This window comes from Pecten maximus, chromosome 17 (assembly GCF_902652985.1).
Source record: "Pecten maximus chromosome 17, xPecMax1.1, whole genome shotgun sequence".
Taxonomy (NCBI): Eukaryota; Metazoa; Mollusca; class Bivalvia; order Pectinida; family Pectinidae; genus Pecten; species Pecten maximus.
The window spans coordinates 24,372,062-24,388,909 of NC_047031.1; the positions used below are offsets into that span (position 1 = coordinate 24,372,062).

The 16,848-nt window shown below is 32.6% G+C and overlaps 2 protein-coding genes across 3 annotated transcripts in view; both read right to left on the reverse strand.

Annotated features, from left to right (window-relative positions):
* LOC117315516 overlaps positions 1–14,989 on the reverse strand; it is a 16,747-nt gene extending 1,758 nt beyond the window's left edge. Inside the window, exons 1-4 of one of the 2 annotated variants that reach the window (XM_033869744.1) lie at positions 14,910–14,989; positions 1,724–1,872; positions 961–1,053; positions 728–836 (exon numbers count right to left, since the gene is read on the reverse strand). In XM_033869744.1, coding sequence (XP_033725635.1) covers positions 728–836; positions 961–1,053; positions 1,724–1,751 — 230 coding nt within the window. In that variant the 5' untranslated portion in view covers positions 1,752–1,872; positions 14,910–14,989. Of the gene's footprint in view, positions 1–727; positions 837–960; positions 1,054–1,723; positions 1,873–9,985; positions 10,077–14,909 lie in introns of those variants that run through there. The other variant, XM_033869743.1, reaches the window with a different exon arrangement.
* The window catches only part of LOC117315517, a 92,295-nt gene that overhangs the window by 45,395 nt on the left and 30,052 nt on the right, over positions 1–16,848 (reverse strand). The window lies entirely within an intron of this gene.

Here is a 16,848-nt window from a genome sequence, read left to right on the forward strand (position 1 = left end):
GTTTTATCAAAGCCGAAAGGTGTGTTTTCATCACTATCGTGTACATATGGTCGCACACTATTGAGGACTATCAATTTACATTACCCAGGGTTATCTTTGATGGATGTTCAACTTATATTTTTAAGTATAACGTTCTTGTTTGATTTCACTGTTGCTACTGTGTAAGGCTGTTGCTAAATGGCTTCAATGATTTTACCAATCGGGCCCATTGTTCACAATGTGATAAACGTAATCACCTGATTAGTAATTATCTCACTTTACTCTGTGTGTTTATTCCTTAGAATAGGCCGGTAGGAAGAGACTAATGTGTGCTCTAAAAAGAATGGTAGTTACCAGAAATAACTAATATAGAAATTACATGTTGTTGTTAAACTGTGATTAGCCTTATCGGATTTTGAGCAATTGGGTCCTGGTCAGTCAATCTAAATCTACATTTAAGCACATTATAATAAAAAGAATTTGTTCAGCCTGAATTATTCTGGTTGATGGTGTACTACTGTAAAGATAGAAATTTCGATTTTTTTTTTTTTTTTTTGTTGCCTAAATATTTGATTTCAGGTAAGTAATTAATGGTACAATAATTCAAAATTGATTATTAATTAACTAATCCTATCCTGGGAAATAGCGAAAACAAGTTTCGAAAATAACGTTTAGAGTAGGAATATAATGCAATACGTATATTAAAAATATATACCTTTTTTTACTTATTATACTCGCTATATCTTACCCGTAACTGTATTTGCCAACCAATGCGTAGCCTTCTTTGATTTCAAATTCGAACCCAATTTTGAACGAATACAAAATCTTCGGTATGAAGCAATCTATCATCCAAACGCCTGAAAAAATACAATACATGTATGTAGTTCATTAATAGTTTTTGTAGTGTCTGTCTATAAATGGTCAGTGTTTACCGATATGTATCCGGCATGATATAATAATGTCGCCTTGATAGTTACTGACCTTTTAGTTTACAACATACTGGTCGTTGATTCTCTCTGCCCACTAGAGCATGGTTGGAAGGGCATCTGAATGATTTTGATCTTTTATCATCATCTGTTTGTAGAAATAAAAATATATTCAGACTAACCGCAGAAATAAATAGTTTATTTGATGTCCCCACTAAAGAAACGCAATGAAAACGTAATGTTTACAGTAATCGAAGCGCGACGAAGTTTTGCATCACTCGATACAACTGCAGGTCCCCGTTAACTTCCGCTACATATCTTATTGGAGTAGAGGAAAGGAAGGAAACCATTACTTTATTCCCAATAGCTGGTATAGCCGTCTTACTTAGTGTGGCTTTAACATATACACATATACAAGTTCTGATCTGTTTAAAGTACCGTTCCCGTAGAATACGAGAGGCTTAAATAATAATATATATTATATCTCTTGAAATATGAAACATGGAGTCCACGAAATATCATAACACCAAATTTGTTTCCAAGAGTAAACTACAAAATTAAACTTCAACGAAAATAAATGTTTTTATTGTAACAGTACTGTGATATAACATGTTCTTAGTAAACCACAGTATGCCCTTAGCTGTTGATAGGACGTTAAACAAATAAAACCCAACCGAATCCCTCTCCTCAAAGCGCCACCCTTTGATTTAAACAATTAACACTAGCGATAACCGTCCTTGTGATAATGTTTAGTGGAACGTAGAAAAAATAACGATAACAGTAATACAGGCATCCGTAGCACTGCTAATGTCACTCACCCAACAGTACACAATCTCCCTCTGGCATGGGAGAGTCCCTACAGGATAACTGAAACTTTCCGATGGCGGGGTCAAATAGGCTGTTCGAAGGGACACAACCTCTCGGACAATTTTCGTAAAGCAATGGACAGGAACTATGTTCGGGTGCTCTGGAGTGTAATAAAACATCCTCCATAAATACAATGTAAAATAACGTATTTTGGTGCAATGAAATTTTTGCAGATTATAGATTTTGATTTTAAGATTGGCATTTTCATGAATAAATGCACATGGCACAGGATGGTAAATCGCAGTATGTGTAGCCGTAATTTGGCTATCGTATAAACAAGAAAAGCTAATAATCGTTTTTTTACGAAGTAAATATGATTCAATTATTTTAGTTAAAACGCGACAAAACTCTCAGCTGCCGCTCCGTATTAAAGCTGTGTTAATCATTCAAATAGAGGCGTGGACAATAACAAAACGTTTGTGTTATTAACATGTGTTACTAATCAGTACACAAGATCTACATGTATGTGTCAACCTCAAAAGGTGACTTTTCCGGGCTTTACAATGAATTTTCCATATATTAAGTAAATATTTGATATTACAAACAGCACTATCGTAAAGTGGAATATTGTGATATTAAAAAGCGAGACAACTCAAAAATCTTCCTGGCTGTGCGTGTGGGTTTTTGCATAGAGAGTATAACTTCGTAGAGGATACAAATCGTTTTTATTTACTTGCATTAATTAAACTGACTAGACAGCAATGCATATCGGATACAATTTCTTATTTCTGCTGCGTTTCCTCGGCAGTATGCTTCAGTACTTTACAATCTCGTATGACCGAATTTATCTAAATTCTGTCATCCTCGTGAAATATATGTTATATTCAACGGGAAACTATCCCATTTTTTTTGTATATTTCACTGGCAAAAAAATGCAATTAAAGAAAAACTTGAAGACGGAAGTATAAAAGTGGCCTTGGAAAGATATTGAGAGATATGATGGCTCTATGGTGTTTTTTTCTCTCCGAGAATGCGTAATTCAAGATGGCTGCCAATGTTGGCAGCCATCTTGAATTAGGCATTCTGGAAGAGAAACAAAACCCATAGTAGTCATCAATTCTCTCCCCTGTTGGATTGCATGACGTTATTGACTTTCGGTATGCTAGTATAGTATGTAAATGGCTAGCCGGGTTGGATTTCATGACGTTATTGACTTTCGGTATGCTAGTATAGTATGTAAATGGCTAGCCGGGTTGGATTTCAAGTCATTATTTGTCATTTTTATCATGAGTTTGTCATTATTTGTCATTTTGTCATGTTTTGTCATGATTTTGTCATTTTTGTCATGCTTTTGTCAAGTTTTGTCATGATTTTGTCATTTTTGTCATTATTTTGTCATGATTCCGTCATTTTTGTCATGATTTTGTCATGTTTTGTCATGATTTGGTCATTTTTGTCATGTTTTTGACATGTTTTCTCATGTTTTTGTCATTTTTGTCATGATTTTATCATGTTTTGTCATTTGTCATGATTTGGTCATTTTGTCATTTTTGTCCTGATTTTGTCCTGATTTTGTCATGAATGTATCATGATTTTGTCATGTTTTGTCATGATTTGGTCATGATTTTGTCATTTTTGTCATGATTTTGACATGTTTTGTCATGTTTTTGTCATTTTTGTCATGATTTTGTCATGTTTTGTCATTTGTCATGATTTGGTCATTTTGTCATTTTTGTCATGATTTGGTCATGATTTTGTCATGATTTTGTCATTTTTGTCATGATTTTGTCATGTTTTGTCAATTGTCATGATTTGGTCATTTTGTCATTTTTGTCATGATTTGGTCATGATTTTGTCATTTTTGTCATGATTTTGTCATGAATTTGTCATGATTTTGTCATTTTTGTCTTGTTTTTGTCATGTTTTGTCATTTGTCATGATTTGGTCATTTTGTCATTTTTTTCCTGATTTTGTCCTGATTTTGTCCTGATTTTGTCATGAATGTATCATGATTTTGTCATGTTTTGTCATGATTTGGTCATGATTTTGTCATTTTTGTCATGATTTTGACATCTTTTGTCATGTTTTTGTCATTTTTGTCATGATTTTGTCATTTTTGTCATGATTTTGTCATGTTTTGTCAATTGTCATGATTTGGTCATTTTGTTATTTTTGTCATGATTTGGTCATGATTTTGTCATTTTTGTCATTTGTCATGATTTGGTCATTTTGTCATTTTTGTCATGATTTGGTCATGATTTTGTCATGATTTTGTCATTTTTGTCATGATTTTGTCATTTTTGTCATGATTTTGTCATGTTTTGTCAATTGTCATGATTTGGTCATTTTGTTATTTTTGTCATGATTTGGTCATGATTTTGTCATTTTTGTCATGATTTTGTCATGAATTTGTCATGATTTTGTCATTTTTGTCTTGATTTTGTCATGTTTTTGTCATGTTTTGTCATGAATTTGTCATTATTTTGTCATGCTAATTTAACATGCTAGTATGCTATTTCAGCATGCTAGCTTGCTGTTTAACATGCTGATTTACTGTTTTAACATGCTATTTCAACATGCTAGTATGATATTTCAACATGCTAACATGCTGTTTTAACATGCTAATTTACTGTTTTAATATGCTAACATGCTATTTTAACATGCTGATTTGGTGTTTGAGCATGCTAACATGCGGTTTTAACATGCTGATTTGGTGTTTTAGCATGCTAACATGCTGTTTTAGCATGCTGATTTGGTGTTTTAGCATGCTGACATGCTGTTTTAGCATTCTGATTTGATGTTTTAGTATGCTAACATGCTGTTTTAACATGCTTATTTGGTGTTTTAGCATGCCAACATGCTGTTTTAAATGTTGATTTGGTGTTTTAGCATGCTAACATGCTATTTTAACATGTTGATTTGCTGTTTTTAACATGCTAACATGCTGTTTGAACATGCTGATTTGGTGTTTTAGCATGCTAACATGCTATTTTAGCATGCTGATTTGGTGTTTTAGCATGCTAACATGCTGTTTTAACATGCTGTTTTAATATGTTAGTTTGCCTCTTTTTAGCTTTTTATGTGTAAAATTTTGAAAATATGCAAAAAAAATGAACAAAAAAATAGTAAGAATATAAAGTGAAACTTGCAAAGTGTTGAAAAAAGATTAAGCAAGAAAAATGCAAAATCTGATTAAAAATTCTGCAAAAAATGGTTAAGAATTCTGCAAAAATATGCAAAAACAAAAAGTATATACAGATTATTTTTTAAATTTCATCATTTACATCTTCACCATTAGTTTGTCTATATATAAATCTAAAACACCTGTATATCCTTTCTTACTATACCATAGGTACCAATTTATCCCTAATACATACATTCTATTTACAGGTTTTCTGGGATTCGGATTAACCTCCTCTGTCATACTCACATGCCTAAATATCATTATTGAATTTTTTCCTCTTTTTTGTAGATGGCATCTGAATATGAATCTGATGAATTATCACAATACTCTCCTAGAATGCCAATCTTATCACAAGCATCACCCACCATGCCAACTTCATCACCATCCAGACCATCAAACCCAGCATTGATGAACTCCCCTAGAATGCCAGTCTGATCACCAGTGTCACCTATACTGCCAATATTATCACCAATATCACCTATAATGCCAATATTATCACCAATATCACCAATCATGCAATATTATCACCTGCCAGACCAGCAAACCCTTCATTGATGGACTCACCTAGAATGCCAGTCTTATCACCAGTATTACCTAACATGCCAATATCATGACCAATTAGGGTAACTTCAAACACTTCACAAACTGCTGGAACATCTAATACTTTTGGAGAAGATAGTGATGATGATAATGATGATGAGGAGAATGTGAGTAAATTTTTGAACTCTATATTGTCCTTTTTAGTTTATTTTCACTAAAGTATATATGATGAACTTGTTAGTATTGTTCATTTTCATAAAAATATATAAATTATATATGACACGTTCATTATATATTTTTATGAAAATGAACAATACTAACAAGTTCATCATAATTACCCGGGCCATGCCTGATAGAAATTGAAACCCCATGTTCACGTTGCAATTTTCAAACTGACCGTCGTTCATGATTTTGTCCAGATCTCCTATTGCCGCAATATTGCAAAAATGTTATGAATTATTAATCAAACTTTCCTTAAAAATACTTTCAGTGTGAAAGATCATTTCATTTGACAGGAAAAACGATATATTTAAAATAATCTTAACATTGCAGAGGAAACCGAAAAAAGTGACCAAATACTTTCGAAATACTTCCGGACATTCCGTCGACGCGTTCATAAGTCACATTCTACGTTGTTACCGCTTTCCCCGTTTTAAAATTAAAATCCCTAGTTCCACTTAGCATCACCCCCACTTGTAGGGTTTAAATGGGTGATGATAGATTGCATATCATTTGGGATCGAGGGGATGTAATCACTAGACTAGACAACCATACACACGATCCCAAAATTAGACGAGGTAAATCAATTATATATTCAAATCAGTTATGTTTTAATTGATTGACTAGTTGACACGTTCTTGTGTCTGTTGTTTTTGTATAAATAGTGGATGACGAAATCGTCAATCAGCTGATCATGATCATTGCACACAGGCGTTTGAAAATCTGACAGTAACGTTACATCCACATCCGTTACACCGATCTGTCAAACTTGATAAATACTCAGTATAGCAGTAAATTGGGATAAAATATATATCATTTGGAAATGCGTGCTATTAGGTTATGATATAATAGTATTGCATTGAAGTGATAACCTGATTATAAGGTGATATATACGTCCCGATATATACACATTTTCTTTCACAATTTACTGTCGCTATATGTCAGAGTTGCAAACGGCTGTGCTCATTGTCAAGTTGTGAACTTCCCTGGAAAGTCGAGATTCAAGTTTATAGACAATTTTCTATTTTATGAAAGAGTGGCTTGCTCCCTATTTGAAACCTCAAAATTTTGGATTGACATATATTTACCAGAAACTCTTGACATTCTAATAGATTTCCCAACCAAAAGATCAAGAAACCTTCAGTAACAAGGTGTATTAGAAGCGTCATGTCTATCCAGTTGAAATACATATAAGCTCAACTTCCTGGTAGATCCAGCATATGATAATGTTGTGCTAATGTACATGTGTACTAAACAAATCTCAGCATTTGTATCACCTAGCCGTGTGTGCAGTACACGTGTATACCTTATATGTAGGACATTGCATTGCTACAATGTAGCTTACATACACAGCTGTAGTATGAGTTTACAATGGTCACTATGTACATTTATAGCCATATACACTAATTTTTAACGTTTTGTGTATTAAGCTTTAATATTCCAAATAATTTCAATTGGAAATGGGATGAATAGCTACCAAAGAGCCCTAAGAAAAATATCAGTATTAGCCGAATAGCATATACGGTACCGTATGTATAACAGAGAGCATGAATCAGTGAAACTAGGATATCTGACAGTTTATCCACCTAAAGAGAAATGCTCTCATGCCGAGTGGTACATTATGGTTAGTATTTACCAGGGTAACAGAACAGCAACACAAAATGAAGGTCAATATATATTTTTTACTTGTTATATGTTTCAGGCTGTCTATGATGCTAATATATTGAGACATTTAATCGCACATACAGCCTTCGACCTCGACATGGTTGACCTTGTAACAGGGGGACCAAAGAAAAAATCGTACCTTGATGATCACAACGCAAAAAAGAAGTTGTCGGTAAGTTACAAAAATGTGTTTAGGGCTCATTTTTTGTCATGTTTCCTTTAATTTCATTTAAATTGTTCTTGTATTATTGAAAGGTTGAAAATATCCCATAAAATCTGATTGATTTATAACAGATTTGTTACCTGCAATATGAATATTATATGACAATAATAGAAGATAACATTTGATAAACCAGTCATTTCTTTTTATCAAAAGTCCTGAAAGACTGAAGGAATTTTGATGAAATTGTGTCTGGAACATTATTTGGCAAAAATAGATATAATGTTATGTAAACAGAGGATGTGGAGGGGTGGGACCATTAGGGGAAATTTTGGTAAATCCTTTCAATTCCTACTAGTCCTGAACTTCTGAATGGATTTTGATGAAATTTTGTCTGAATATGATTATTGAGCAAAGGAGATTCATTCATTGTTAAATAAATGAAGAATGTTGCTTCCCTGGTACAGGAGAACGGGGTCCATTAGGGAAAATAAAGAAATTGTTTAAAATCCTTCTTATTGACAGGATTTGGTCAACATTCGGTTGACCCCATTTTTGGTAAAGTGAGGTCATGATGATCCAAAACTGGGAAAATATTTTTGATTTGATTAAAATCGGAATATTTTGCCATGCTTACTTAAGTATCCAGATGAGAATGCAGGTCCTATGTGCCTCTTGTTTGTTTCTGTTATGAATAGATCATTTACTGAAATTATATTGACAGTTAACTTAGGTAACTGTCTTGTATTGACAGCTGTTTGAATCTGTTAGAATAATCAATTTAAATCAAACAGAAGCAAAGAAGTAAGCATGGTAAAATATTCTGATTTTAATTATTTATTTATATAAATCATTGACTAGATTTAGACTGGTCTTGCTGTATAAACAGTTAAGTTGCTATTTTGTATTGACAGCTGTTTGTATTTGTTAGTATAATCAATTACATTTAATGGTTGGCAGGGTGGCTGTGTAAGAATAATCAATTAAATTTGATGGTTGACAGGGAGGCTGTGTGGCAGGACAGCTGACTACAGTAGGACAACAGCAGTGTGTTTTACTAGGACATAAACTCAAGGAAGAATAAAATTAACAAAAAAACAGCAAATTGATCAATTGAGGTAGCAGTGTACAGTAAAAATGCCAAATTTTGAAAAATATGACACATGTCTTAGTTAGCCCTACATATAAACTCCAATAAAGTATATATATTTGTAATCTGTACAACATTTGCAATTTTAATACAGCTCTGAAGGATAAGTTAACTGATATTTTCTGTGATTTTTAGAGCTGTGAATACAATGGTAACACCTTAAAAAATGCTCAAAAATTGCAAAATATTATGATATTTGACCCAAAATACCACAATTCTCTACACAATTTTTTTTCTGAAACCTATTTAAAATTAAATATCTCTATCCCAAAGACAGGATTAATCTTGTTTTGACATATGTTGTAAATTAAGTTTTCCCGCTATCTCACCTTTACTGTGGGCATCCATTTTTCGCTGTAGGCAAAACTAAATTTCCTGTGTAAACACACTTGCGGAAAATCCGGAAATTTAAAATCCAGAACCAATTTATTAATTTTTGTTTTAACAAATGTGAAGCCTGTATGAACTTCTTCATACTGAATATACCAATTATAGTGTACATTTATTTTTTTCATTTTTGATGCATATCATAATACAGGAGTTATTTGCTTAACAAAAAAAATGCCCATGGCCAAGCTGTCCTACTGTAGTGTGCTACCTGAATAATGATACTAGTTAATAGGCAATTCATGTTATTTACCTTTGTGATTTATTTCCGAAAACAAAATCACTCACATTGAACTTTTAGTATTACATGTACTTTGTTGATAAGAATACTATTTGAATGACTTTAGCTGCTGATAGAACATTAAATCATTCTTAGCCAAACCACATTCAACTGTTTGAATGTTGCCGAAATGATATTTACGTTTGAAATAGATATCTTGAAAAATATTAAATGAGATCTCTGGACTAGATTTTGTTAACTGGAATAATATCTTATCTGCAATCTTTCTTACGTTTTGTGACATCTTTTAATCGTATACATTTAGGGAAAAACCGTATACTTGTCTTTGCATACATGTTCCTTCCATACAAGTTTGATCGATCAGAACAGGCAGGTGTAAAGATCTTCAATGTTGTTCAATTTCCTATCAATAGGCTTAACAAATCAAAATTATATCTAACGATAACACACCCTATCAACAGCAAATATATCAGAAAGTCGAACGATCTCCGTTTCAGTTTAAAAAATTAAGTAAGCAAGAAAAGTAGCAATGTCCAAAATGTTGTTCAGTAAAACGCATCTACTACATCTGATCATGAAGTCAACTGAGTATCGTCAAAATGAAAGGATATAATTTCTGAGCAATATTAAAATACTAAAATAATCATTTATTTTGCTATTGAATAAATATCACAAAGAAGTAACAATACTAAAACTGCCCCTCGCTTCTCCATTCTCCTTTACTTACGTATAAGCCGCCGTTGAGCTGACAAAGACACCAACGATTGCTACCAAAAGATAAACAGCCATCACATGACACGCCATGATAATGCTCTGTGGCAAATACAGGCAAACCAGCCGTTTTATAGTGACCGCTCTTAATATATGCATATGACAAAACCCTCTGATATGCATGCAAAAACCTGAAGGTAGATCTAGTACCTGCCGGTTTACGATTGCTGAGAAGCGACTTAATTAGGGATATTTTTATCCTGAAGAGCTTGTTTACTTTGTCTTTCTTGACAGGCCTTTATTTTAACGTTCGTTCCTCCGTTGAAGGCGTTGATTTCAATACCCTGGTAAATACATAGTACTCATTTGTTTTCCATCAGGTAGACTGCTTCCCCCGTTGTTAGTAGGTGGTTAGGATTATTATTGTTCGACTTCCTATTGGATATTTCTAACATCGCCTCTAACTCTCGGACACGGATTTCAACGAATTCAGGGGTCATATAAAAATGTCTACTCCCATCTAATACAAATCTGAGTTGTACGGTTAGACATATAACTTGAAACGATATTGTCCGAGTAGTATTTTTCAATTAATTGACAGTCTCCCGATTTACGATTCATCATGTTTTACTCCTCACTCTATATAATTAAAATGTGTACCGTGCTTTCATCTTTAACAACACACAAATATACCGACAAAAAGCTAGTATAATTTGCATACAAGAAACACATTTTACAAAACAAATCATCAAATATATTAACACAGAATGGCAGGGAGACTTGGTACATAACTATGGCACGAGCCAAAGCAGAGGCGTTTCAATCTTAATAAAAAAAAATTTAATCATGAGATTCTTAATACATGGTCTGATGAAAACGGGCGATGTATAATGATCAACCTTAAAATACATGAAAACATATTTACCATTATCAATGTTTATGCACCAAACGAAAAATATCAAAGAAATATTTTTTACAAGAAAATAAGAAATGAAATAGATAGATTCCATCAAGGTGCCATTATAATGGGAGGTGACTGGAATGACATTCAAGAAAACATTGATAGAAAATCAGTAAAAAAAATAGAAAAGTGTGTACATAGTCTTAAAATACTTAAAAAGGAATTAAAACTAATAGATATATGGAGAATAAAAAACCCTAAAAAAGAACAATATACATGGAGAAGAAAACACTCTAAAAAGGAAGCTAGTATAATTGATTATTTTTTAGTATCAAGGGAGATAACTACAAAACTAATAAAAGCAGATATTTGTCCTGCCATGATCAAATCTACTGATCACCTAGATGTATCGCTAATCCTAGATAACTATAATACAGACAGAGGACCAGGTTACTGGAAATTCAACAAATGTCTCCTGAACTGTGAAGAATACAAAAATTTAATAAGAAAAGTCATAAAAATGTACGATGAAAAAGTAGAAAATAAAATCATAGAGGCTAACACAGTATGGGAAATGTGTAAAATAGAAATTAAAGAAGAATCAATAGCTTTCAGTAAAAGAAAAGCCAACGAAACAAAAAGTGCAATACAAGAAATTGAGCATTCACTTAAACATCTATATGAACAATCAGGCAATGAAAAAAATGATGAAATAAATGAAATGGAGGCTAAATTAGAAAATATATACAGTAAACAAGCATACGGCGCGCAAGTCAGATCAAGAGCCAATTGGTTAGAAAAAGGAGAAAAGAATACCAAATATTTCCTCTCTCTAGAAAAAAATAGACAAATTAAAAAATCAATAACAAAAATTAACAATGAAGAAGGACTCATGCTAAGTAAACAGGATGATATACTCAATAGAATACGAGAATACTACAAAAAGTTATATACAACAAACAAAGCTGACCCACAACAAATATCTTCCTATATTCAACAAACAAAAATCGAAAAAGAATTAGACGAAAAAGAAAGCCAATCATGTGATGGACTAATCACTAATAAAGAAATTAAAGAAGCAATCAGTCATATGAAGTTAAATAAGTCACCGGGTATTGATGGTCTAACTGTCGAATTCTACAAAGAATTCTGGCCTTACATAGAAAACTTGCTATTAAAAAGTTTTAACGAAAGCTACCAGAAAAAGGAACTTACAGCTTCACAAAGACAAGGCGTGTTATCACTACTATACAAAAAAGGCGATCCACTAAACTTAAAAAACTGGCGACCTATCGCGCTCCTAAACATAGATAATAAAATTCTTGCAAGATGCTTAGCTCAGCAATTAAAGACAACTCTCCCAAAAATAATACATTTAGATCCAAATGGCTTCATTAAAGGAAGATATATAGGTTATAACATTAGACAAATCAAGGATATACTCAACTACACAGAAAAGCATAAAATAAATGCAGCAATATTACTTTTAGACTTCGCGAAAGCGTTTGACACAGTTGAATTAGAATTTTTTTACCAAACACTCTCCAAATTTGGCTTTAACCAACACTTTATAAACTGGATTAAAATACTGTATAATAACATAAACTGTGTAATCAGTAATAATGGTTGGATATCCGAACCAGTCAAAATATCTAGAGTTATCCGACAAGGATGTCCAGCATCAGCGTTACTGTTCGTTATAGTGGCAGAAATCATGGCTACAAGAATTAGGAGTGATCAAAATATATAAGGCTTATCCATAAAGAACAATCAACAACGTCCATTCAAGATATCGCAGCTAGCCGATGATACTACATTATTTCTAAAATCAAAACAAAATATTAAAAAAGCCTTAAACATAATAGAAACATTTGGTTCACTCTCAGGATTAATTTTAAACAGAGAAAAAACTAAAGGTTTAAGACTAGGAAATCAAACAAAGATTGAAGATGAATTTGAAGACATCACATGGACAGATGAAATCATTAAAGCACTAGGAGTACACTTCTGCCTTAATCACCAAATAATGTTAGAAATGAATTGGAATGAGAAAATAAAAAAAAATGAAAAAGAATATAAATAACTGGAAAAGGAGAAAGCTAACCATGATCGGAAGGGTACAAATAGTTAAATCCTTACTCTTACCTCAACTAACATTTTTAATATCTATGCTGCATATAGACCAAAACACGATAAAACAAGTTGAAAAGATAATATATAATTACATTTGGGAAGGAAAGACAGAGAAAGTAAAAAGAAACACAATGATTAAACCATACATAGAAGGTGGTCTGAACTCCATAGACATAAGATCACATATTGACACAGTGAGAATTAATTGGCTTAAAAAACTGGAAACCGAAGATAAAGCACTATGGAAAGTTATTCCACAATTTGAGATTAATCAGTTTTGTTCAAACTATCTCATATGTAAAATGAATTCAGACAATTTAAAAAATCTCCCTAACAGCGAAAATATATCTCCATTCTATTATGAAATTTTATCAACATAGATAAAATTTAAAAAATCAGATGAACCCAAAAAATACAATGAAATACTTGCACAAATTATATGGGGGAATACATATATAAAGCTTAAGGGCAAAACCCTCCTATTCAAAAACTGGATAGACTCCGGTATAATTACAATAAAAGACCTATTACAAAACAATAACAACTTAGATGATAACAATATATATCGAAAACTCATTAGAAAATGCAACTGGCTATCAGAGATATCGATGTTTAAAAAAGCTATACCAAAAATATGGCTAAGGAAAATAGAAGAGAGTGATGTAGATCTACAGAACTTTACAGCCAGAATAAAAAATCAACTTATGTTGAAATTCCCAAAACAAGAACCTATCAAAATTGAAAAATGCACAAATAAAAAAATTTACAAACATATTGTCACCATGAAGTCAGAAAAACCAATAGCTTACTTATACTGGGAAAACAAGCTAAATTTGAGCGACATAAGTATTACGGTGAAATGTTCAAATAAATTCGTATTCAAACATTTACAAAATAATAAACTGAAAGAATTTAAATGGAAATTCTTAAATAAAATTTTACCAACGAGGGAAATATTACATAAATGGAAAATTAGTTAATCACCGAACTGTAACTACTGCAAGGTAAAGGAAGACTACGAACACAACTTCATAAAATGTGAATATTTACAAGTTCTCTTTAACAGATTAAAACAAATATTTGAAACCCTTGGTTATAAAAAATATATGCTAACATTAAAAAACTTGGTTATTGGATATAAAATAGAATACCCCAAATATAATGAAATAAACCACCTGTTAACAGTAATTGGATACAGTATATACAAAAGTTACTACATCAGTGAAGCAAAAACAAAACAAATTAGTATTATTAACATTCTTAAACAAGACGTACAAATGACAATTGAAGAAAACAAATACAGAAAAATCAGTTGTAAAATCTTCCAAGATGTACTTCCTCTTCTATAGAAAGACACACAAAACAGATATTCCTCTTAAAAAATACCCCACTTCTCCAAAGATCTAGTTACTTCCTCTTCTTAAAAGGGAAATTCCTCTTCAAAATACTCCGCCCCAAAATATATAAAAAATACACATAAATTCAACAAGACATTCAATAGACAACATCACAGAAATAAACAAAACACAAACTAAGTCAGACAGTACACAGATAGGTGACCTCTGACCCTATACCTAGTACAGAGGGGCCCTCAAGGGGAACCGTATCATATTGGAGGAACATTCCTCACAATATTTTACAAGTAATAGCAATAAACAAAGCTAAAATAATAAGTATAATTGTGTATATACAATATAACCAAATATATACATTGATATATTTCTTTAAACGAAAGCATACATGCAATTAGGTCGATAAATGAAACGCGTGTTCTGGTCCGTGGTTGAGCAGACGAAACCACTACGGTACAGTAAAGGTAACGAAGTTTAACTTCTTGTTTAAAAAAAATATATGGCATATTTATCGCAATAACAAATAAAAAACAAAATAAAACAGTAATACATACCTATTCTAGCCTCCGCCATACGGTTGAGTCCAGCATCCTCCAGAAACACACATGTGCATGGCCACGATCACGCTGAGCAGTCGGAACACTTCGGATGTCATTATATGACAAATCATCCAAGGAGTTCCGAGCGCACGCCGAGGTAGTGACTAATAATCTACCCAATTCCTTTCTTTACGGAAATAAATAAATCCGGATTATTATTGTTATCTATATAAATTTCTATATCATTAATATTTATAAAAAAAAAAAAAAATAAATAAAATGAAAATATCCATAAAACGATGAGAAAGAAAGTATGAATGACTAGCGAAATATTGGAAAAAATAATGAGAAAAAGTGAAAATATGCTGATTGTAAGGATGACGAGTGAAAGACTGAACAAACTAAGTAAAAAAATATGAATGAATGAGTGAAAGCCCTCCTGCGAGAGGACACCTATTGTATTGTATATATTATGTGTAATATGAATAAAATGTGTTTTTATCAAAAAAAAAAAAAAAAAAATCCTTCGCCAAAGAATTCATATGGATATATGGGTTAATGTGAACTGTGATACCAAGATTAAAAGCTGTTGGTAGCACAGGTAAGACGCATGTACAATATTGTATTACCTGTGTCCCTGTGATAATTGGTAAGAAAAGGTGGCATCAAATTCCTGACCTGCTCTTGGCATCATCTGTAAAATACGACAGAATAACTTTTATGCCAAATGCATTTTACTTCTAGCTGTGGGCTTAGATAACTATTAAATAATTGTAATGTAACAGTCGGGATGTTAACAATTATAGTTTACTAGACACAAAAAGAAAGATAGATATTTCTCTCTAAAAAATCACAAAATGATAATCATATTCAAAATTTGAAATTTTAATTGAAAGTTTTGAGCTAGGGATTTTTTACCAGGTCATCAGCATTGACAAAGCAAACTATCATTATTTCATTTGAGACCTTTTTTTACTATATATTGTTAGCTCACCTGGTCCGAAGGATCAACATGTGAGCTTATACCATACCGTGGCGCCCGTCCTTCGTCAACAAATTAATGAAACTGATTGGAATGTAACCGTATACGACTGTATGTGGTGGGGATTAAAAAAACTACAAAGGGTGGGGCTGAGGGGAAGGACCAAAGGAGAGAAATGTGGCTTACAAAACAAAACAACTTCCTCTGCTGAACCAAGCGACGGATATCACTCCTATTTAACTCATCGCATCCTTAGGTGGTGGTTATTCAAAAAGCTACTAATCGCGGGGTCGACCCCCAGGGTGTTGAGGGGCGGGCAGAGAAAGCAAAATGGCTATATTGCTATAAAAGACTGTTGAAATCCCCTCCCAATAACCATATATAGCATTCTTGGGCATCAATAGATAAACACAATCATGATGTAAAAATAGGCCAGGGGCCTTTTTCCACCCCAAGGTACTTAGTATCTTGGTTGTAATTTTGAAACAGTTCGGATCTCCACCCAATAACCATATATAGCATTGCTGGGCATAAAGCGATAAACGCAACCCTGTTTTAAAAGTTGATCCTCGGATCTTTCCCCTTCCCCTGTCTTCGTTTCTTTGATATATCTTTGAAACCATTTAGATCCCTACTATATAACCATATGTAGCATTATTGGGCATCATAGAATAAAATATTAAAGTATTTAAACATATCTTCACGTAAAAAATAGGTTACAGGAGGTTGAACAGAATTGAGTACCTTCATGTACAAATAAATATCACTTTTGTTTTGTTTTCTACAACATTTTGCTACTAATAAGGCTAATTAAGGAACAGTTCTTTCATTAATTATTGATATCTTTCATTGGTTTAGTATTATTTATCGTCCTATCAAGATGTCTGAACGTTTATTGACGGCCCCTACGTTTGCAAGATTCATGCGTCGGTGAGATTGTGTGTTTTTTGTGTTTTTGGAGTCCTTCCCACA